This window comes from Myotis lucifugus, unplaced genomic scaffold, assembly GCF_000147115.1.
Source record: "Myotis lucifugus unplaced genomic scaffold, Myoluc2.0 scaffold_346, whole genome shotgun sequence".
In the NCBI taxonomy this organism is placed as follows: Eukaryota; Metazoa; Chordata; class Mammalia; order Chiroptera; family Vespertilionidae; genus Myotis; species Myotis lucifugus.
The window spans coordinates 343,020-365,143 of NW_005871394.1; the positions used below are offsets into that span (position 1 = coordinate 343,020).

The 22,124-nt window shown below is 48.9% G+C and overlaps 1 protein-coding gene across 4 annotated transcripts in view; it reads right to left on the reverse strand.

Moving 5' to 3' along the window:
• Positions 1-22,124, reverse strand: part of MOB3B (MOB kinase activator 3B) — a 183,028-nt gene that overhangs the window by 27,148 nt on the left and 133,756 nt on the right. For all 4 annotated transcript variants that reach the window (XM_023764747.1, XM_023764746.1, XM_006101231.3 and 1 more), the window contains one exon: positions 2,012-2,214. In XM_023764747.1, coding sequence (XP_023620515.1) covers positions 2,012-2,214 — 203 coding nt within the window. The remainder of the gene's footprint in view (positions 1-2,011; positions 2,215-22,124) is intronic.

Sequence of the window (22,124 nt, forward strand, 5' to 3'; positions counted from 1 at the left end):
AGGTCCCAGGGCTAGCCAATCCTAGGGATAGTAAATAATTCAGGCTCAAGCTATTTACTCACTCATCAATCCCTACCAACAGAACCCACACCCCAACCATCTCCTCTCTCTCCTCTCACACTTAGGTTCCTACTCCCCTGCCCTCATCACCCCAAGGCCAGCTACCAGACAACCAGGTAGCTCCTAGGCCCAGAGCCCTCTGAAATGATTCAAACGGGTTCATCTTTGAAAAAGATGTTGCTTACCTGCCTTGCCCATTCCTTCCCAGGGAAACCATAATACAGGCTCTTGCCCACATTCTCCCTGCTCCCTCTGCCTCAACCAATCCGGTTGCTTCCTTGTATGGCCCCATGACACAATGTGCCCCTTCTCTTGGGATCTGTGAGCATAACAAACTATCTTTTGAGAGTTTGATCTGTTGGCCTCACCATACATAAATAGTAATAAAACCTTTATTTTAGAAACATTTACATAAAGAGAAAGGAAGATAGGGTAGCACAAGATGACAGCCTGCTCTGCATTCTGGCCATTATTCAGATGCACATGGATGAAACACAGATGCTCTCTCAGTTACATTTCACAAAACTGCCCCTTAATGTTTCAGGAAGAAAGCAGGATTTTACTATAAAGCAGTGTGTTATTCTGGCTAAAAAAGCCCTTTGTAGAGCTGACTAGAAATATCCATGATGGGCATCACGTTAAGATACCACATGTCATGAAAGATGGTGGGTTTCCCAAGGCCCTTGGCTTCTAGAGTGCAGACTGGGTCTAATTGTAACAATAACTTGGGGATTCTTACCATTTGCAACAGCATGGATGGACCTGGAGAGCATTATGCTAAGCGAAATAAGCCAGTCAGAGAAAGATAAATACCACATGTTCTCACTCATTTGTGGAATATAATGAACAACACAAACTGATGAACAAAAATAGAGCCAGAGTCATAGAAGCATCGATCAGACCATCAAACCTCAGAGGGAAGGTAGGGGAGGGTGGGGTTAAGGGAGAAATCAGCCAAAGGACTTGAATGCATGCATATAAGCCTAACCAATGGACATAGACACCAGGGGGGTGAGGGTATGAGTTGGGGGGGAGGCAATGGGGGGATAAAGACAGATATGTAATACCTTAATCAATAAAGAAAAAAATAAAAAAAATAATAACTTGTGAAGAAAATGAATGCTGGCCCCTAAATGATAACAGCAAAGTTTTGTATCAAATGTTCTGGGTTCTAATATGTTCTATTAAAACTGTGTCCCAGCCCTAGCTGGTTTGGCTCAGTGGATAGAACGTTGGCCTGCAGGCTGAAGGGTTCTGGGTTTGATTCCGGTCAAGGGCACATGCCTGGGTTGTGGGCTCGATCCCCAGTAGGGGACACGCAGGAGGCAGCTAATCAGTGATTCTTTCTCATCATTGATGTTTCTATCTCTCTCTCCCACGCCCTTCCTCTCTGAAATCAATTTAAAAAACACACAGAAAGTTGTGTTCCAGCGGATCTGTATGAAAAGCAAGGGTTCTGTGATGCTGTACTCTCGTCTGGCTTGTTTCTATCCCAGAGTAAAGGCTACTCAAGGCAGTTTTACTTGACTTTGTCTGCCTCACAGCTGCCACACAGAAGGTGCTCAGTATCTATTTACCGCCTGAAGAGATGCTTCTGATCATCTTTTGATAACAGTTAAGAGATGACATGAGAGAGCAAAGGTGTCCATTTAAGGGATTAAGTCATTAGGTGACTGGTGTTGGAGCTGAGAATTAAAACTACTCCCTTTGGCCCAACCATTACAATCCCATTTCATCCTGCCACCTCTCCGAGAGGAATTTAAGACCCTTATTTGGTGGTCATGGACATTTGGCATCTTATGACCTTCCACGACCTTTAAAGTCTATCTCATTCTGCAATGCTTCCACTAACAAGGACCCATTAGTGAGCAATTTGCCTGGGTCCGGAAGTGCACCATGACCAACGGCTGAGCTCCAGGGCGTGACTTGGTCACTGCAGGGTGACACTCACCAAGGGCTCCAGCTCCTTGCGGTCGATGAGGTTCATCTCCGTGACGAAGTAATAGAAGTGCTTGTAGCAGGTGTTGACGTGGGCCTCTGCGCCCATCACGATGACCCGGTCGAAGTGGTGGATGTAGACGTGCACGAAGACCCGGAAGAGGCGACACAGGATCTTCTTGCAGATCTGGAGGAAGTTCTTTGGGAAGGGGACACCTGGAGAAGGCAACAAAGAGAGAACAAAACCATGATGGGAAAGCTCCGGTAGCCCCGGGACCAGGCGGAGGCTGAGAGCATCCTGGGTGAGGGCCCCAAGGCGCCAGACACCGCCTAAGACAAGTGTTAAAGTCAAACGCCAACAACAACCAGGAAGAGACTCCCCAGGAAGAGGGAAAGGGCCTGGTTTGTTTCTTTGGATCTATCTTATTTTGGTGCAAATAAGTGGGCAGGAATACTTATTTTTACATAGAAATGTGCACTCTCCCATATCGCCTTTTAATTTTTCCCATTTTATAGAGCACAAGAAAGTTCATTTCCCTGCTCTAATATAAGAAAACTGGTAGGAGGAGGGTGACCCTGCAGGGAGACTGGCACTCCCTGTCACTGGGTACTAGGGAGTGGTGGAGACTGTGGCAAACACAACTCTAGCCAGTGGTGGCCAGCTTGGGATTTTTCCAGATAATCCAATAATCTGGAGCTCTATGTGATTTGCTGCATTAAAAAACAAACAAAAAACAAACACATTAGCAATTTATCTAAAAGTTTAAAGAATATCACAGCTCAAAACAAGACATTTTTCTAAGATAGATGCGCCTGCAGGTTACCAGCGCACCAATTCCGATGGGAACTTTTCCTGAGACACACTGTTTCTAAGGTGGGCAAAGGCAGCAAACTTCAGGAATACCTTACATTACATTCATTGCCACCTCATCACCTTGAGGAGGGTGAGAGAGGAGGGCTATGTTTTTCATAACACAGACAGGGTGCGTGGTCAGACGAGGCACCCACAATCCCCTTCTGATGACAGCTACTCCCAGGTGGTCAGGCAGCAAACAGCAGATCCACAAGCCTATTCCTCTCTCCCCCTCACACAATGCCTAAGCGCCTGTGAGTTACACTGTCCTAAGTGATGACATGTTACGGATTGCTGAGTGAAACAGACTGTGAATTCCCACTCTGCTCCTTTCCCAGCTGCTTGACCTCTCTGACCTTCAGTGTTTCTATATGTAGAATGCAGATAAATATTCCGATGATTGTATTAGAAGTAGTACCTGTGCAACTTTGGTTTCCCGCCTATGACAAGGGGGTGGTGATGAGGCCTTCCTTGCATGGCTAGGAGGGTGTTAACCCAAGAAAAACCCTCCCAAGTGCCTAGAACAGAGGGAGGGCTCACTAAGTGGGAAAGACCCTTCTCTGTGCAAGGCAAGGCCTGCAGCATGTAGCTATGATTATGAGGGAAATAGTTACCTCAATAGGTGGACATGATAGCCGGCCTGTCCACAGAATTGCAGAGCTGAGCTCAGGGCGGCCCCTGGCCCCCCAGAGCCCGGGGTTTGCTGTCTGTGCCTCACAGGGTCCCGTGGCAGCTGCCTGGTAAGGGACACTCTGTAAGTGTAATGGCACTCCCAGGGCAAGACGAGAGAGACGGCACACGGCTGGCAGTTGGCAGAGGCAGGACCTGCCTCCCCGGGGCCCAGCACTGATAGCGGCTTTTCTTCCAAAACAAAGTGGCAGCATATCAAGTGAACCCGGGAGAGACTTGGGCACAGCTTGGCAGCTGACTGTCTGGGCAACAGATGCTGGGATTTGGGGGGGAGTGGGGAGGTAAAGCTGGGGAGGAGGTGGAGGGCAGCCCCTCAAAGAGTTCATGGGCTGTTTCCTCTGCTGCGGGAGAGGGGTAGGCAGGAGAACCCCTGCTGCAGGCTGGAAGGGGGTCTGGAGCCTTCTAAGAAGCTCGAGTCCCAAAGGGGATAGATCCCCTTGAAGACAAGTGTGTTCCCGTCAGAAGAGGCGTCCGATAGCCACACAGTGCCAGTGCCAGTGCCAGGGGTTGGCATATGTGACCTGCGCAGCCTGCCCGTGAAATGGGCTTTAATCCTGTGTCACAGAAGAAGAGCACTGAGGCTCCGGTGCACCGATGCACTCATTCCAGCAGCTTAGCTGGTGGCGGGGCTGGGATTTGGACCAAGTCAGCTTGCCTCTAAAATCCAAAAGATCTGGTTGTGTTTGGAGTGTGACTCTCTCTCTCTGCCAAGAATAGAGGCACAGCCCATTGCTAAGCATAACGAGGCATCTGAAGGTTATGCTTGGTGGCACGAAAAAAAAATTTAAAGAAAGAAAAGGGAGAGAAGGTGAAAAATGTCCACTCCTAGGAGCCACAGACCCAAGTGATGAAGGTCAGCTAACACAATCCGCAGTCCCCAAGGGGAAATGTGTTTTCTCGCCCATGCCTTAAGACCATGGATCTGAGACGAAGAGTAAAAGCCAACATTTACTGAGCACTTACTATGTTCTAGGGACTGTACCAAGGGCTTTACCTGGATTACCTGACTGAATCCTTGAACAACCCTCGAAGATAGATGCTATTACTGTTTCCATCTCACAGATGAGGAAACAGACTAGCATCCATTCCTCTGACAAGCTCTGAGCTCTTGGCTCTGCCCTCCACTCCACACCTGGTCTCTGGTCTTTCCTTTGGCCTTGACCTTGGTTTGCTCTTGCCTCTCCCTTTTAGGCTATGGCAGGGAATTTCCTTTGTGGTTTTTTTTTAATACGTTTTTTTAAAATGTTTTTATTGATTTTTTAGAGATAGAGGGAGGGAGAGGGATAGATAGAAACATTGATGAGAGAGAAACATCATCGATCAGCTGCCTCCTGCATGTCCCCCACTGGGGATCAAGCCTGCAACCAGGGTATGTGCCCTGATGAAGAATCGAACTGGTGACCTCTTGGTTCATGGGTCGACGCTCAACCACTGAGCCACACCAACTGGGCTGGGAATTATCTTGAAGTAGTTGAGAGGAGTTGGTTTTGAAGTTTGAAGACTTTAGTTTAAAATCCTAGTTCTACAACTTACTAGTTGTCTAGGCAAATCACTCTATCACTCTCCATCATGGAGAAAAACATTTACTCTGCAGCAGCGTTCTTAAAAGAGGATGTATAGGATGCCTGGCACTTAAGGGGGAACTTTGGGACTATGTCCTACTTCTGTTATTTCCCACCTGACCTCAGGTAGGTAGGCCATCAGGCTCCGAACCTCTGCTCGGGCTGCTAAGTTGGGCCTGACTCTTTCACCACGGTCTCCCTTACATGTCATTAACTCTTCAAAAGTGAACGTTGCAAATGGCTCGTCAGGACACACTCAGCGTGTGCCATAGTCAGCCCGGGCCAGCTCTGGAAGCTGAGAAGCCCAGGCTGGGAGTCTTATGGGCACTAGGTTTCACTGTGAGCCAGAGACAAAATCCCAGCTCGCACAGCATGGGGTTGAGAACAAGAAAGTTACGGGGCATTTGGGAAATTCATTCAATATTATTGGTGGTTCGGGAAACAATTATGTAGTTTGTATACCATCCTAACCCTTTTCTCCCTTTGTCCTCTGCCTTGCAGGTGTTCAGATATGCATGTATGTGCATCTTTGTATGTGTGTGTGTGTGCTTTTCAACAAACCTTCCTCAAAAGGTGGGGAGTGGAAGAGATCGCGCCTCTGGATGTAGAGAACTGGATGGCCACCCCTTTGGTGGACCCTCTGTCACTGGCCTCATGGTAGCAAGACAGGGAAGGGCTCAGCCCTGCTGATCCCCTCCCTTCCCCAACAGCTCCAGAAGGGCCAGATCACAAAAAATTGATTGACATGAGAGGTTTTGTTTTTATGGTGCCACTAGAAGTCTCCCATCTCCATAGCCACAGACAGGCGAACCCTGAGTGAGGCCTGAGATGTGCAGGTAGGATGTTGTCTAGTCCCAGTGACACCTGAGCAGGGGCATTATTGTTATTATTGTTTTTTCATGTAACGGAGTCTTAGCTCAGTTAAAGTGTTGGCCCTGGCCCCACAGCCGAAAGGAGGTAAGGCAGGCATTTGGCCCTAAAACTCGGGTTCTTCCTTCCACGTCTGTTCCTGCAGGCTCCATGGTGGCAGGGACCCCCACTGCTGAGATGGCTGCTTTTCGACCTGCACTTTGTTCAGTACCTGCCTTGTAGAAGCTCAAGTAATGTCCGTTTGTTTGCTTTTTTAAAACTTATTCTATTGATTTCAGAGAGGAAGGGAGAAGGAGAGAGAGAGGGAAACATCAGTGATGAGAGAGAATCACTGATCGGCTGCCTTCTGCATGCTCTACACTGGGGATCGAGCCTGCAACCCAGGCATGTGCTCTGACCTGGAATCAAACTGTGACCTCCTGGTTCATAAGTTGACACTCAACCACTGAGCCATGCCAGTCAGGCTGTTTGTTTGCTTTAAATGAAAATAGTCTAGCACAGCGGTTGCCAACCTTTCGGACCTCACGGAGCACCAGTGGTCCACTGACCATCGGTTGGCGACCTCTGGTTTGCAGGAGGAAGAATAAAAGGCTAGGGAATCATTTCAAGTGGACATTGGGCAGGTTACAAATGGCAGCCTGAACCTGAGGGGCTGTGCAATGTCTGGGTCTGGGCCAAGGGCAGTCTATGGGGTCCACAGGGCAACCCTGACCTAGCTCAGGATCATAGCCCACCCCCTCCCACTGCCAAGTTCACAGATTCTGTGGACACTACACTCTAGGTATATTTTAAAAATCACTAATCCTGGGAGATCCTTGGCTAAAACAATACGATCCTGAGGTCAAATATATTTGCAAAAATGCTGCTTTCACAGAAGTTTGCAGTATCCTAAACACAGGGAAGTATCTGAGAATTCCTGCAGCAAAAAGTCCTATTTAACTCCGGAGCCTCCTTTCCCCATAATATCTGTTGATTTCAAACACAGCATCTGTAATCAGCCTTCTCAGGTCTCCTTTCTGGCTCTGCTCCCTATTAATAGCATAGCCATAGGCTAATGGCTTCGTGTCTCTGAGCCTCAGTTTCCCCATCTCGGAAGAAACCGGGTGTCAGTGTTATCTGTAGCTCAGGAGGTGGTTGTGAAGATTACATGCACCTATCAAAGGCTTCGCTGATGCCTTGCAGACAGTAGGCCCTCTTTTGTGAACTGTTAGTTTTAGCCTCCCACGGAGACCGAATGTTTTCCGTAACATACGTTGGCATTAGATTCCTCCTGCGTATTTATTTCCAGGACGGCAGTCTTGGTATCAATACATCGATTCTGAACTTGCAAAGAACTTTGAGTGGCAGGTACTCAGTTAAGCACGGGGTTAGAGTTGGCCTTGGATTACTTTCTACAGGTTTCTCATACTTATGTCTTGTATTATTTTAAGTTCCCTGAACAAAGGAACTGTTTCTACTTCTTTTCTACCTTAAAAAGCACCTGGCACAGGGCGAGGTAGGGAGTACTCATCAATCAAAATTGCATCATAAAAGAGCAGTGATCTTTTTCAGTCAAGATGTGAATCCATCATCTCCTATTTGGGGGAGGAAGAAAGACGACAGGGGAGATGATAGCTTGCTGCCAGGGTCCTGGCACGGCAGGCTGCTCTCGGCTTTTGGTGGGAAGGGAGGAGAGCTCTGTGATAAGAACGCTGTGATCCAGGGCAGGGTGTGGGAGAAAGAATCTGAAACTCTCCTCTTTATCAGGAAAGCCTCCCTTCTTTGCCTTTTTTTCAAACGGTGATAGTTAATTTTCAGTCATTGTACCCAATTAGAAAGTTAATGCCAGACGATATTAACCAGCAGTCTTAATCGATTGCATGTTGGAAGAATTTGCAGTTAAACTTTGACTAGTCTTGTAATAACCCAGACAAGCCATCCGACACAATCCCAGGCAGATATCTACTGATGCCACGGAACACAACCTTTGATGGTTCGAGGCGGTTGGCAAGCATGAACTGATCTCCCAGCATCCCTTTCTCTATCCCACCCTCAGCCACATTCTATGACTCTCAGGACCCAGCAGGGAAATGTCAGACTCCAAGAAGTGGGCTCAAAGTGAGAAAATGCGTTCAGAATGAATGTGCACAAAGAGGTGACAGGCATCAAAGATGGCCTTGTCCTGGATGGCTTGGGTCATGGGAGGGGCTTGGTCTTTGCACTCAGGTCACTGAAATGGAGTCAGTGAACCCAGAACAGGGCCAGGCTGAGCTCAGGTTCGAGTGAGCCGAGCAAGAGGTCTGGGCAGAGGTCAGAATCCTAAACCGATCGCTCATATGCGGTTTCAGCAGGAGTTTGCTCAACAATGCGACTCCAAGCAGGACTGCTGTTTGCGGGTGATCGGGCCCAGGGGGAGACCGACCAGAGAGCTGGGGTGAAGCCGGCCAAGGAGGTGAGCCTGCAGGGCCTGGGGTCCCTCTCGAAGGCTTGACAGGCAGCCCCACGGCTTTCCCTCTGGTGCTCAGCCGGGAACCAGCATCTGAGAGAGCGAGGAGTTTGTGAATGTGTCTAACCACAGCTTTCTGATCTCCCGGACTCAGGCCGTGTGGGAGCTAAATCAAGCGTGGGACAGAATCCTCTTTCTGGGGCCCCGTGCCGATTTGCCTTTCATCTCTGACTCAGTAAATCGTCTTTCTCCCAAACAGAATTTAATAAAAATTCCAGTAATGTCTGAGCTTCAGCCCACTTTCTTTCTTTCTCTTTCTCTCCCCTCCTTCCCCAGAGCCCTCGCATGCCCGTCTGGGCACCCCTGAGAGAGAGCAGGCTGTCTATTGGCTTGTGTGCTCCTGCTGTCCTGGCAGGGAGGCCGCAGGGGGAGACACCCCTCGGAGAACACAGCAGAAATGCTCTGGACGCGGGGCCACCGCCTGGGACACGGGTCCCACAGTCAGGCAAGGCCCGGCGCAGTGGCTGGCTGGCTGCAGCCCCTTCTGTTTCCTTGTTTTCCCTCTTTTCTTCTGAAGAGAAGCCCAAGGCTTGGGGATGAGACTGGTCTGTGATGGTGTTAGGTGGAACCTGGCTGTGGAGGGTGCAGAACAAGGGCTCAGAGGTGGTCTGGGGGGAGTCCTGTCCCCAGACAGCCCAGGTCCGCAACAGCTGGCAGGCACTCTGCCTCGTCATATACCTAGTTCATGCCTCCTTTTCCTTAAGAGCTCAGCTCAAGGCTCCCCTCGTTCCTGGACTCAGGCTCCCTGTGTCTGCTATCTGCTCGGAAACTTCCTGAGCAACAGACGCAGACGGTAACGCCACAGTGATCTGCTGGACGCAGGTCTGCCTCCCTGGGCGCTGCACGCCGCAGGAGGGCAGGGGGTGGCAGGCTCCTGGGGTGGCTCCTCAGTGCCTAGGTGGGGCCTGCAGGGAGGGGCTGTGTGACGAATACGTGCACCGCTGGATTCTGAGTTGAGCTCGTGTGCCCTTTGCTTACCCTGAAATCAAAGCTCAACAAGGGGGCTTGGACTCACAGAGCCAGTTTGCAGTGCAAAGGGATCTGAATTCCTGTCTGTCTGATTCCAGAGGCCCCGTAGCTCCCACTGGGCAGGAGCCCTGGCACGGCTCTCACAGCTCCGTTCCCGTCACCCAGTCCAGCTGGCAGAGCTGGGGAAGCAGAACTTGTTAAAGACGAAGGTGGAAACGGGAGGCTTGGTGACTTCCCCTAACCTGTGTCCCCGGTGAGGACAGTGGCTAAGCGTCTGGCTTTGGGGCCAAGGTGCTGGGCTCTCCCTGCAGCTGTGGAGCTTCCCCCCTTGCCGGGGAGGGAGTTTGCTCACTTCTCAGGCTCCGCTGCCCTGGCGGGGAGCTCAGCGGGTTAGAGCATTGTCCTGCTATGACAGTGTGGTGGGTTCCATCCAAGTCAGGGCACATGCAAGAGTCACCCAATGAATGCATGAACAAGGGGAACAACAAATCGGTTTGGGGACCCCTGGTGGTATGTCAGTTTCTCTCTCTATATATAAAAAATTAAATAAATAAAAATAAAATAAAATAAAAGGCTCCGTTTCCTTATCTGAGGAATGAGGACAGCACCACCCAGTTCTGGGGAGACTGTGAGGCTCACCCAGGAAGCACAGCGCCAGCAGGCACTCGAGGCCCCAGTGCCAGGCAGGTGTTCCCACTGCTCTCACCATGGCTCTTCCTCATGGAGCCCAGGGTGGGGGCGGGCCAGTGAACGGGCAGGTGGAGCTGTCTTTCCCCACAGGGCCCACGCCTTCCAGAGAGTGGATTTGGGGACAGTGTGATCAACGGGAACCTGCTGTGAGCTGTGCAGCAGTTTCCACATGACACGAGATGAACCCTCAGGCCCTGGTCAATCCTTTGGGGACCCCTGATGGCTTGGCAGTTTACAACAACCTTAAAACTGTTACTCATGTCGGAGAGCGGTTGTGTCTTTGGAGTCCAACACGTGTGAAAACCCCTCCCCAAGGCATCAGCATCACTCATTCTCAAGAGCTCATGAATAAAAGCAATAGCCCGCCCACGTGGGAAAAGAAAACAGACCTCCTCCGGCAGCGTGGCTGAGAACATACCGTTTCCAAAGTGCTCACAAAACAAAATGCCATTCGGTCACACGCTAAACACACACACACACACACACACACACACACACACACACACACACACCAGCTAATAACACAGACCTGTGTCTTAAAAACACACCTCCTCCTCCTCTTAGTGTACCGTCCGGCCCCTCCACACATCCTCCTGCCGCCTGTGAAGCGTATGTTTATCTAAAGGAGCCGCCTGCTCTTGCTGGTTCCTGCAAGCAGATGTTTTGTGTTATCTCCGTGAGCTCCTCAAGAAAGTGTCTGTTCCCCGCGCCAAGGAAAACAACCCTGGGGAGAAAGACTTTGTTCCTCTGCCTAGAAAAGGTCCCCAAACAAGCGGACAGCTGCGAACGGTTAGAAATAAAGTGGCTACTTCTTTATTCTCCGACTCCCTCCGCCCTGCCCCCGTGCCCCCTGGGTTACCCTCCGACCTGTTATCAGAGGTTGGACCAAAAGAAAGAAAAATAGACTAGCATGTGAGGATATGTTCTCAACAGATTGTTAATTGCTTCCGACATGCGATTGGCCGGGCAGGCAGGGTGCTGTGTCAGCCACCCAAAGGAGCGACTGTCAACACGGTGTGCCTGTTGTCGCACGTCCCTCGTCTTCCCCAGTGCCACTTCCCTGCCACCAGGCTGTTCCCATCTGCATCCCCATCTCCAGGACGGCTGCCTCCACCCTCTGCTGGCATCGCATGGAGGTGCCGTAAATCAAGAAAGACCCAAGAAGACCCGAGGAAGGTGTTCATTCACTATGGATGGGCAACAGAAGCCATAAAAACAAACGTTAGCCACTTCAGTCCTGCAGAGTTTGCTGAAGATCAAATGGGCAAATGAGACGGAGGGAGCTGAGAACATGATGTTAATGGGCTTCACTGGTGCTGGAAAGGTAGGCAGCAGGACCGGTACTGGGATCATGAGCCCCAGTCAGAATTTTTAAAAATATATATATTTTTTATTGATTTCAGAGAGGAAGGGAGAGGAAGAGAGATAGAAACATCAAAGATGAGAGAGAATCACTGATCTCCTGCCTTCTGCACGCCCCCGACTGGGGATTGAGCCTGCAACCCGGGCATGTGCCCTTGACTGGAATCGAACCCAGGACCCTTCAGTCCGCAGGCCAACGCTCTATACTGAGCCAAACCAGCGATGGCCCAGTCAGAATTTGAAAATGACTCAGCCTCTTAGTCGTGGATGATATATAGTGAGTATCTTAACAGACAAAACTTTTCTTTATTCACCAGCAAAATATTCTTTCCATTATCTGAAGGGAAATTAACACCGAGTTTTGTCTGAATAGTTTCTGATCTATGAACTTCCCTCTAACCCACTGCCACTTCCCCAGCTCAAGCTACCATCACCTCCTGCCTGGTTGGCTGCAGTTCCCCCTTAACTGAGTTCCCTTCCTCTACTCCAGGATCTCTCCCATCTCCACCTGGCAGGGCATCTAACCAGGACATTTGTTTTTCTGCATAAAATTGGAAAGCAGCTTCCTACTGCTTCAAGGGGAAATCAGGGCTATTTAACCGGGCAGGCACGACCCGCTCTGGTTTCATACCTGTGTGTCTCTCTATCATCACCTCTGGATCCTCCCAACTTACATATAAGACTCCAGCCCGCCTAGAGCTAAGCTCCTCTTGCTGGCTCACTTCTGGGTCAAAGTAATAGTAGAGCTAAATTCACAGACTACGCTGTGTGCAGTAGCCGCTGCTTATCCACGGGATACATTCCAAGACGCCCAGGGGATGCATAAACCCTCGAATGGTACCAAACCCTCTATATCCTATGTTTTTCTCTATTCATATAAACCTATAACAAAGTTTAATTTATAAGGCATAGAAGAGATGAACAAAAATAGCCACTAATAAAATAAACAATAGAACAATCTACTGCAATAAGAGTTCTGTAAATGTGACCCCTCTCTCTCTCTGACAACTGGTCTGATAACTGAGACGCCTACTAAGTGACTACCAGGCGAGGAGCACACACGGTGTGGATTTTCTGGGTGAATCAGAGCGGGACGGAGTGGACAACATGGGATTCCATCATTCTACTCAAATGACGCACAAAGTAAAACTTATGAATTAGGGGGTTTTCCATTTAATATTTTCCTACCTCAGTTGACCACAGGTAACTGAGAAGGTGGGAAGGGAAACTGCCAACAGGGGGACAACTGTATCTGTAAGTTACCTACTTGAATGGACTCATGTATTCAAATGCCTTCAAGGGTCACAAAGGAACATGAGTCCGGTGAGTGGTGTGACACAACAGGGAGTGGTGCGGCCTGCAGCGGCCTGGAGAGTGCTCAGTGCAGGAAAGGAGAAGAGCCGCTCGGCCTTTGCCGGTGGCTCTCAGCAGGGATATGGGCTCAGGATTGCTGGACCTTCTGGTCTCTCAAGAGAGTCCGGAAGTCTAGATTCTAATGTGAAATCTCATCCTCGTTAAAATGCTGGTATTTCAAAACCATTAAGCAAACATTTTAAAACATTCTATTTATTAACATTATTTATTTTCATGCCCAGTTCAGCCTAGAAACGTTGATGCTCCATATGATAACTGCTTAATTTTTAAAAATGTCAATGTAAATAAAATAAAATAAAAAAGACACCCAGGTAGCCATGAGCACAGGCAGCACCCAGATCTTAGTTTCTAGCACATTCTTCAACCAAGGGAGTCACGGCTCCTGGGAGAAGTGGTGGGTGCGAGGGCTGGGGCAGGATGTGCACAGGATGGCCTGAGACACCCTGCAGTGGGGGAAGAGAGAGGGCGAGGCTCCCCGCCTGTCCTTGGCTGTGGGGTTCGATGGGGATCTTGCTTCTGAAGAGCACAGCATGGAAGGGGAGGCAGGAAGAAGAGAGTGGAGAAGCCTGGTGACCACTACGCTGACCAGGTGATCGGGGTCAACGACATCAGTGACCAGTCATGTTCACGGCCTTGGCATGCATTTGATATCACGTGATGGACACGTGGCCATCTTCCCAGAAACCATGAGAAAAACATGAAACAAAACCAAATTGAGGGACAGTTTACAAAATATCTGACAAGCACAGCCCAAAATTGTCAAAGTCATCAGAAACAAGGGAAGTTTGAGAAGATGTCATTCATTGCTCAGAGAAGCCTACGGAGATGTGACGACTAAACGTAATGTGGCATCTGGATGGAATTCAGGAATAGAAATGGGGGAATGTGGTGAAATCTGAACACAGTGTGGAGTTTAGTTAATAGTAATGTATTGAGGTTAGTTACTTAGTTATGAGGAATGTATTATAAATGTAAATATGAATGTAATAGAAGATGCTGGGAACTGGGTACGGGAACTCTCTGTATGATCTTTTCAACTTTTGGGTACATCTAAAACTATTCTAAATAAAAAGTTTATTTATATTAAAAATAACCACTCTCTGGCCCAAACTATTTGATCGGGTCCAGAGGCCATGGTTTGTGCCCTTTGGCTTCTGCACTGACATTTCTGTGTTTGCTGATGGAATGCTCTGATCAGGACTGGCTACATCGTTTGCAGAGCCCCTTGTTCAAAAATTATTAAGAATCTCACGACGGTGACGGCAGAGTACTAACCAGGCACAGGGCCCTTCTGAGGGCAGGTCCCTAAGACCCTGCAGGCTCCACACCCGGGGAGCCGCATTCTCTGATAGGCGGCACAGTCTGGTCAGAGTTGTCCAGCGTGGAGTACCCTCCCTAGATAAAACTCTCACCATGTTGTTTACTTGTTCATTCACCAATTTAAATAGCTAGCAAACATATTTATTTTGGAATGTGCTAGACATGAGAGATTCAGCCATAAGCAAAGGAGTTAAACTGGCCTGATAGATCGTAAGGTCACCTTATATGGAAGTGAACGTGGGCACTGAAAGTTGGCCCTAGGACCTCCTCCAGGTACAGACATCCCTGAGGTTCATCCCCTCACTCTCTCTATTTTCTCCTTTCCTCCCATCTCAACTGTAACACTACTTACCACAACGGGACTTCTGAAGACAGCAGATTTTTAAAATTCTAATATCAAATGTGTAAAAGCTTTATGAGGCTCATTTTACAATATTTGCAAGTAAGTTTCAATTACATTGGCTCCTAAGAGAACTTAATGTTTCCTGAGCATCTAAGGCAGTGGTTCTCAACCTGTGGGTTGCCAACCTGTGGGTCTCGACCCCTTTGAGGGTCGAACGACCCTTTCACAGGGGTCGCCTAAGACCATCGGAAAACACATATACAATTACATATTGTTTTTGTGATTAATCACTATGCTTTAATTATGTTCAATTTTTAACAATGAAAATACATCCTGCATATCAGATATTTACATTACGATTTATAACAGTAGCAAAATTACAGTTATGAAGTAGCAACGAAAATAATTTTATGGTTGGGGGTCACCACAACATGAGGAACTGTATTAAAGGGTCGCGGCATTAGGAAGGTGGAGAACCACTGATCTAAGGGCACCAGATATAAAATACCCTTCATTATCCTAAACCAGCAAACCCAGGAGTTGTCTTGTGTGTGTCTGTGTGAGTGTGTGTGCATTCCTGAGATCTCATTACACCCACAACCCCTCCCATTTTGCAGATGAGAAATGGGAAGCAAACTGAGGCTGTCACCTGTCCAAGTGATACAGAGATAGATGGTGAGCTGAAATTTCAACCCAGATCCATCCCCCTCCAAGGCAAACCTTTCTCTACCCTCTAACCATCAAACATCAAGACAGTTCCTTTAAAATTATTTTAGAAAGTGGCTCTTAACACAGGCATAGCTCAGAGATGTTGCAGATTCGGTTCCAGACCACCCTAATAAAGTGACTATAGTGATACAGTGAGTCATAATTTTTTTGCTGGTGAAGGGTCTTGCCTTCAGTTTATAAAAAAACCAACACCTGGCCCAGCTGGCATGGCTCAGTGGTTAACCTATGAACCAAGAAGTCATGGTTCAATTCCCAGTCAGGGCACATGACTAGGTAGCAGGCTTGATCCCCAGTGTGGGGTGAGCAGGGGGCAGTCGACCAATGATTCTCTCTCATCATTGATGTTTCTATCTCTCTTTCCCTCTCCCTTCCTCTCTGAAATCAATATATGTAGTATATGTATATGTATATGTATATGTATATGTATATGTATATGTATATATCTAACACCTGTAAAGTGCAATAAAGTCAAGTGCAATAAAAAGAGGTGTTCCTGTAGCTACTTTTAAAAATCCTCAACTAAAATAAATTACTGAGACCATCACCTGACTTTAAGGTTTTCAATGAAACATGACTTCTGAGGAGAAGAGTCTGAGAGTTCAGGACATTTTCTTTGGGAATTTGGTGGAGGTGGGTGGGGGGAGGAAGAGGAGTGAGAAGACACAGGTGGCTAAAGCAATTGCCTCTCAGGAACTCAGATTGTAAAGCAGGGGTGAGGGCTGCAGGCGGGCGCCTGCCAGCAGGCATGGTTTCCTCGGACTGCATGGTATTTTTGAAATGCTGCCAACATTTAGACATTGGGAGCTATAATTCAAAGATCAAGAATTCTGACTTCCCTTGGAAAACTCGGAGGACCTGGCACAACTGGACCAAAATTCCCTCATGGCAACAGCTAAGAGATGCCGGCTCCCTGTAACTGGGAGGTGCTACACTCACCTGGGCAGCCCAATCATTTCATTCATTTGTTCTGCCAGCCTGGACCCTTTAAAGAAAATGTTGCGGGTGATTATACTAGTAAATTTGATTGCGGTAAATGATAGGCACTTCCTGCTAAGTGCCCGTCAAGGAGAAGATGCCACCCCAGAATGGCACCCACGGCCCTGCCCCTGCTCCTCTAGGTTAGCCATCAGTCCCAGCTGTGGTGGAAGCTGGTGGTTTTGTTCTATGAGGTGAGGCTTGGTTGCATGGAAAATCCCTGTTGGAAAACCATTACGCTAGTGGCGCTCTCCCTGAGTAGGCAACACTTTCAGATTCCTGCTTCCGTCCAAGCCCCTGTGAGCACTGCAGAGGGACAGCCCTCTTCCTACTGCTGCGTTTGGCAAAATGTGCAGAAGGCAGCACCTGCTAGTTTTCAGAAGGCAACCCCAGGGGGAGCAGTGACAGAGAACTTGAGGGGTGGTGAGGCAAATGGGCTCAGTTTTGCAGCACAGCAGCTTTCTCCCTGTCCTTTCTTTGTTAACATGCAAAGGCGGTCTTCAAGCTACACCGGCATGACTTTCTTAGCACCTGCATATGTGCAGTATCCATGGGCATTGCTATATCCCCTTTAGTGTGGCACATGTAGTCTATTCTACATGCACTCACAGCATGGTGCCTTGGTGATGTCCCACGGAAGCCTGTGGGCCAGCCGTACTCCCTGGAGCAGAGAAAGAAGGCCCACCCACGCACTGCATTCATCCCGAGGCCCAGGAGCTCCAGGCCTACTTGCAGAGCACATGTGCCTGCCAGCACCACCTCTCCCAGATTCCTACTAAAGTCTTCACACTTCCTGGGCCCAGAGGCATGAACACACTTTGGGGTGGTAATCAGCAAGTTCTAAATGCTTTCTAGTTCTCAGAAAACGCTTCCAACCTATAAACCTATGGTTTGTATTTCAGACGGGTTGTTGGGAATATATATTATAAAAGTAGGTGACTGCTTAAATTCTTTTGGTCTAATAATAAGAGAAATATTTTAAAAATTAGAAAATGCTGTTAATTATAAATACCACCATCACTTGCAATCTCACCAAGAAATAACCACTGACAATATTTTGGCGTGCAGTCTTTTTACTTTGCACATATATGTTGTATACAGTCTTTCAAAAGTCAGATTAGAATCACATTATACATTCAGTTTGTGTCCTCCTCTTTGCACCTAACATCATATCATGAATATTAAATATTCTCTGAACAATAGTCATATACCCATTACACAGGTTTAAAAAGTACCAAGACAAAGTAACGATTGGATGAGTCTCCTTGAGCCAGTTTATCTTGGGCAGTTAACTTAGCCTCTGACAATTTTCCTTGGTTAGATTCTTAGGAGTGTGTTGAATCCCATGGCTAATATAAACAGTTGTGCACATTTTGCACTTTACTTCACAGTAGGTTTGTTTTGTTTTTATAGAGAATATTAACATTTCCCTTAATCTTGAAATAAAACGAGTGGCCCTACTTACCCTGCAGTTGGTACTCCCTGGCCCACCCCGGCGGCCCCGCAGTGGGAATGCCTCAGCTGGGAAGGCAGACACTGGACTTAAACTAAAGCTGTAAACAGCAATTAGGAGTCTTCCTTTGCATTTAGGAGACGTTCTCAACCCTGGCCGCACATTAGAATTATCTGGGGAGCATAAAAACAAAAGCTGGCAATGTCCCACGCTAGAGCAACTGAATCTGAAATTCTCCAGATGATTCTAATGTGCGGCCTTGGGTGGGGGCAGTGGTCTACAGCAGTGACTCTAAAGTGTGTCCCCAGACCAGCAGTGCCTGCCTGTTGGGAATGTGGTAGAAATGCAAATCCCCAACCCCCAGCCTAGCGGCACTGACCCTCAGAGCAGTGGACTCTGGGACTCGGGCCCAGCAGTCTGTGTTTCACCCGCCCTCCGAGAATCCTGGTCTGTGCTAATGTAAAGAGCACTGGCCTAGAAAACTCCTTTGTGCATAATCCTGGCTCAAGGATTAGCCTGCTTAACCAAGCAGGGAGGCTGGTTGAAGATTCACAGAATCTGGCATCAGACAGATTCAAGTTTAAGACTCTTGTCTGCCACTGAATTAGCCTCTCTGAAGCGCAGTTTCACCAGCAGAACGTGGGGGTGACATGAATAGGACCTAACCTCATTGGGTTGTTATGAGGATTAAATGGGAAAAATAACAAAACGTGTTTACCGACGTAGGCAGAGCTTGATAAATATTTGCTGTTATCATTATCTAACAGAGGTACCGTTATTATTGGTCAGATCAGGCAGGAAGCCAGGACAAGAGGAAAAAGCCAGCTGAGCTGGGGGCTTGAACATCCAGAACAGATGTTTGCTCCCTGCCTCTCCCCTCCTACAGGCTGGGGTGTAGATTCCACCTGCTGTTGGCATGAACAGACGTGCCTCTCAGGATGGGAAAATAAATCATTCTCTCAGGAGCTGTCTTCAAACTGTGGAAGTGTTAGGGGCAGAAGCAGAATAGCGGAGACTAGCTATAGTTATAAGAAATATTAATTGTGCTCTGTTAACCGCGGTTATTTTGTTCTGATTAAAGAAGGCACATTCTCACCTGGCTGGGAGCTGTGCCTGGGAGTTAACCTGGAAATGAGGCCCATCCTCCTTACCCGAGAAGCACCTGTTATCATGGAAAGATTAACAACCTCGTTGCTGCCCTTTGCAACCCCGCAGCCGGCATTGCCTGCAATCTGTAACCATTATACCCATCCTTAGCCCTCTTGCCTACTTCCCCATGGAATCGCTGTCCTTCTACCCCATATAAACAGCTGGTTTATGGGGGATTGCAGAGCAGGTTTTCATGGATGACCTGCTAGCCAGAACCCAAGTACCGAGGTTGCTGAACCCAGGTCCAGTCTGACCCCGTGGCTCTCCCAGTCTGCCAGCATGATTGGGATAAACGCTCATATAGGATTCAACCCTGTCTCTGCTTAATTGGCTCAAGTAGCGACAGGCAGCCTGGACCCACTTGCTGTCCAGTTTCAGAAGGACTGCAAATATGACTAGAGACAGGGGCTTGGTCATCGGGATCTGAAAACTGCCAGGGGTGGGAGGAGGGGGAGCAGGGAGGGGGGCCCTGCTGACCCTGAGACTTCAAACAGGAGCCACCGAAGCAGCGGATGCTTGTTGAAGCAGCGGATTGCTCAGCTGCATGTTTGGGGGTGAGGGGTCCAGGGTTTGCACTTCTAATAAGCTCCCAGGTGATGCTGGCGCAGCTGGCCCAACCACACTTTCTACGATAAATTGAAACTTCATGAAACACTGAACTGTGACCTATAAAAGTTCAAGAAAGGAAGCAATGTTCTCCCAGATGCACACATTTCCTCTGTAAAATTTAAATTCCACATTTGCCCTAGAACAGGACTGGCCAACTTCACAGATGTGCTGATGGCCACCTTTTCATTTGAACCCCAGGGCCTGTGCAGGGGATAGGAGAGGTGTGTGTGTGTGTGAGGGGGCGAGCGGGGGGGGGGGGGGGCGCTGCGGCCCTCCATCTGCTCTCCCAGGTGGCGGTGGCGGGAGAGAAATCATTCTCAGTTGCACCACCTCCTTCTGAGGCAGGCAGTTAGACATGAGCAGAGCCAGGACCAGGGGCCAGGTACCGAAGGTCACCAGGTGGCAAGCCAGGTGCCTAGCAAAGGATGATTGCAGGGTGGGACCTGGCCCCCAGGGTGAACTTTCCTCCTCTAGCACATCAATGGTCATGAAGTTTGGACCCCTTTTCCTTTCCTCCTGGAGATAACATCTAGGCCTCAGTTGGTTGTATTTCAGCTCCAAACCCAGCAAATCAACAAAACCAGACCAGCGACCCCAGGGCTGCCCTGAGGACCAGCTGCATGGGATAATGACCCCCTGGCCTGGCGCTGACCAATCAATCCCTGGAGACCTAGACCCTGAAAGGGCCCACCTGGAAAGCTGCTGAATATGCTATTAAATCTTCCCCTGGGTCCTTCCTCACTCCCAAGCCCCAAGGGCCCCTCCTTTGCCTCTATAACTTATTTCCTAAGCCCATTTCTCCTAGGAATCTACCTCTGTGATTTACCCAGTAAATGTTCCCTGACAGTTTGGGTCTCGGCTCTGAATTCTTTCCTAGCCAGAACCCAAGTCCCGAGGTTGCTGAACCCAGGTCCAGTCGGACCCCAGGGGTCTAACACCCGGTGCGTTCCCTCCGCCTACAACACTTCCAAGAAGCGGATACCTATCAGTCCCTTAGTGTACACTGTTTGTATACAGTGTCATCGAATCTTTCCTGCAATCCTAGGAGGTAGTTATTACAGTAAAGTCCTCACTTAACATTGAGGATGGGTTCTTGGAATCTGCAACTTAAATGAAACGACATATAAAGAAACCATAGGATATCCTGGCTTACCCTAGGATAACTGATATACAGAAATACGCTGTGAGAACTGAACTCTCGTTTATATCCATGTCTATGGTGAACCTGGTAGGAGTTGCGGTTTCTAAGAACCCAAAAGCAGCACTGGGTGAGGACTTATGTGCTTGTGTCTGGGTGTTACAGATGAAGGAACTGAAACTCAGAGAGGGGACATGTTCTGGAGACACATGGTAATAAGCACCTTCAGAAATCAGATCTTGAAACCTCTGCACTTCCCTGTCTGACCCGTACAGTGGGAGGAGAGTCCTTGGTTCAAGACTAAAAGTACCATGTGCGTGGTTGGGTACGAATAGGCACTGCTGGTATCGGGGTCTGACTGCGCCTGAGCCTGAGTGGGGTGGGCTGCGGTAGTGGGGTGGACTCAGCATCTGGGCAGGGGTGACAGGACCACAGCCCATAATCCCCCACAGCCTGCCCTCCAGTGAGCTCTGGTCTTAGCACCTGGACAGACTGAGCAGGAGGGGCAGATGGCCCTGACTCCATCCAGTTCTTTGCTTGCCACCTTCAAGGATGTGGCCAGGACGCTGACATCTATCCCTAGTCCCAGGTCCAAAGGGACACAGCCAGGGACTGGTCCCAAAGCATCAGAACCAGGCCAGCTTGGCTGAATGACGAGGGGATAGGTGTGCCAGGTCTGTTCCCCTCTCGCCTGCTGGCTCACACTTTGGCTTTCTGGTCCACTCTCCCAGCCCTTGCAGCCCGGTGCGTTCCCTGACCCAGAACCCCACCTGGGGACCACATGCATCTTTGTATTATATGACTGAGCAGGGGTGGAGCCTGGGTGTGTGACTCCAGTGACCAGGGAAAAAGGAGGTCTTATCATGGAGGGAGGCCAGGGGAGGCCTGGAAAGATAGGGTTCAAATTCTGAAAGGCTGTCATTTAGAGGATGAAAATAGCAAGCCTCTGCCCAGAGCCCAAAGCTCACAAGCACTGCCATGGAATCCAAGCCCGTTTCTCTCTGACTTGAGCTTGTCCTTTCCTCTCTCTGTTCCGCCTCCTTGTAGCCAGAGGAGGCCCGGGCTCATGTTGCCAGAGTGTGCAAAGTGGGGTGCACTGCCTCAGGTGGTCGTGAGCTCCTCTCCCAAGGAGGCGTCCAGGCAGAGGCCACTAGCTAGTGTTGTTAGGGAGGGCACCCAAGCAAGGGAGGTGGTCCCACCCCTGGCTGACATTACAATCACCTGCGTTGTTTGTTAACAGGACAGATTCCCAGGCCTTGCTTCTAATTCCCTGGGGTCACAGGTACAGCTTGGGAACAGCCAATTAAAAAAAAAAATAATGTCTTTATTGTTGAGAGTATTACAGATGTCCCTGTTTCCCCCATTGACACCCCCCACTCCCCCACCCGGTTCCCACCGCCCTCCCCCACCCCAATCAAGCCTTCACCACATGGGGTTATGCATATTTGCATAAAAGCAACTTCTGGGATTCTAATGCAGCCTTTGGGAATCCCTGGGGTCTCTTTAAATCCGAGGCTCTCTGACTATAGGGCAGTGGTTCCCAACCTTCTGGCCC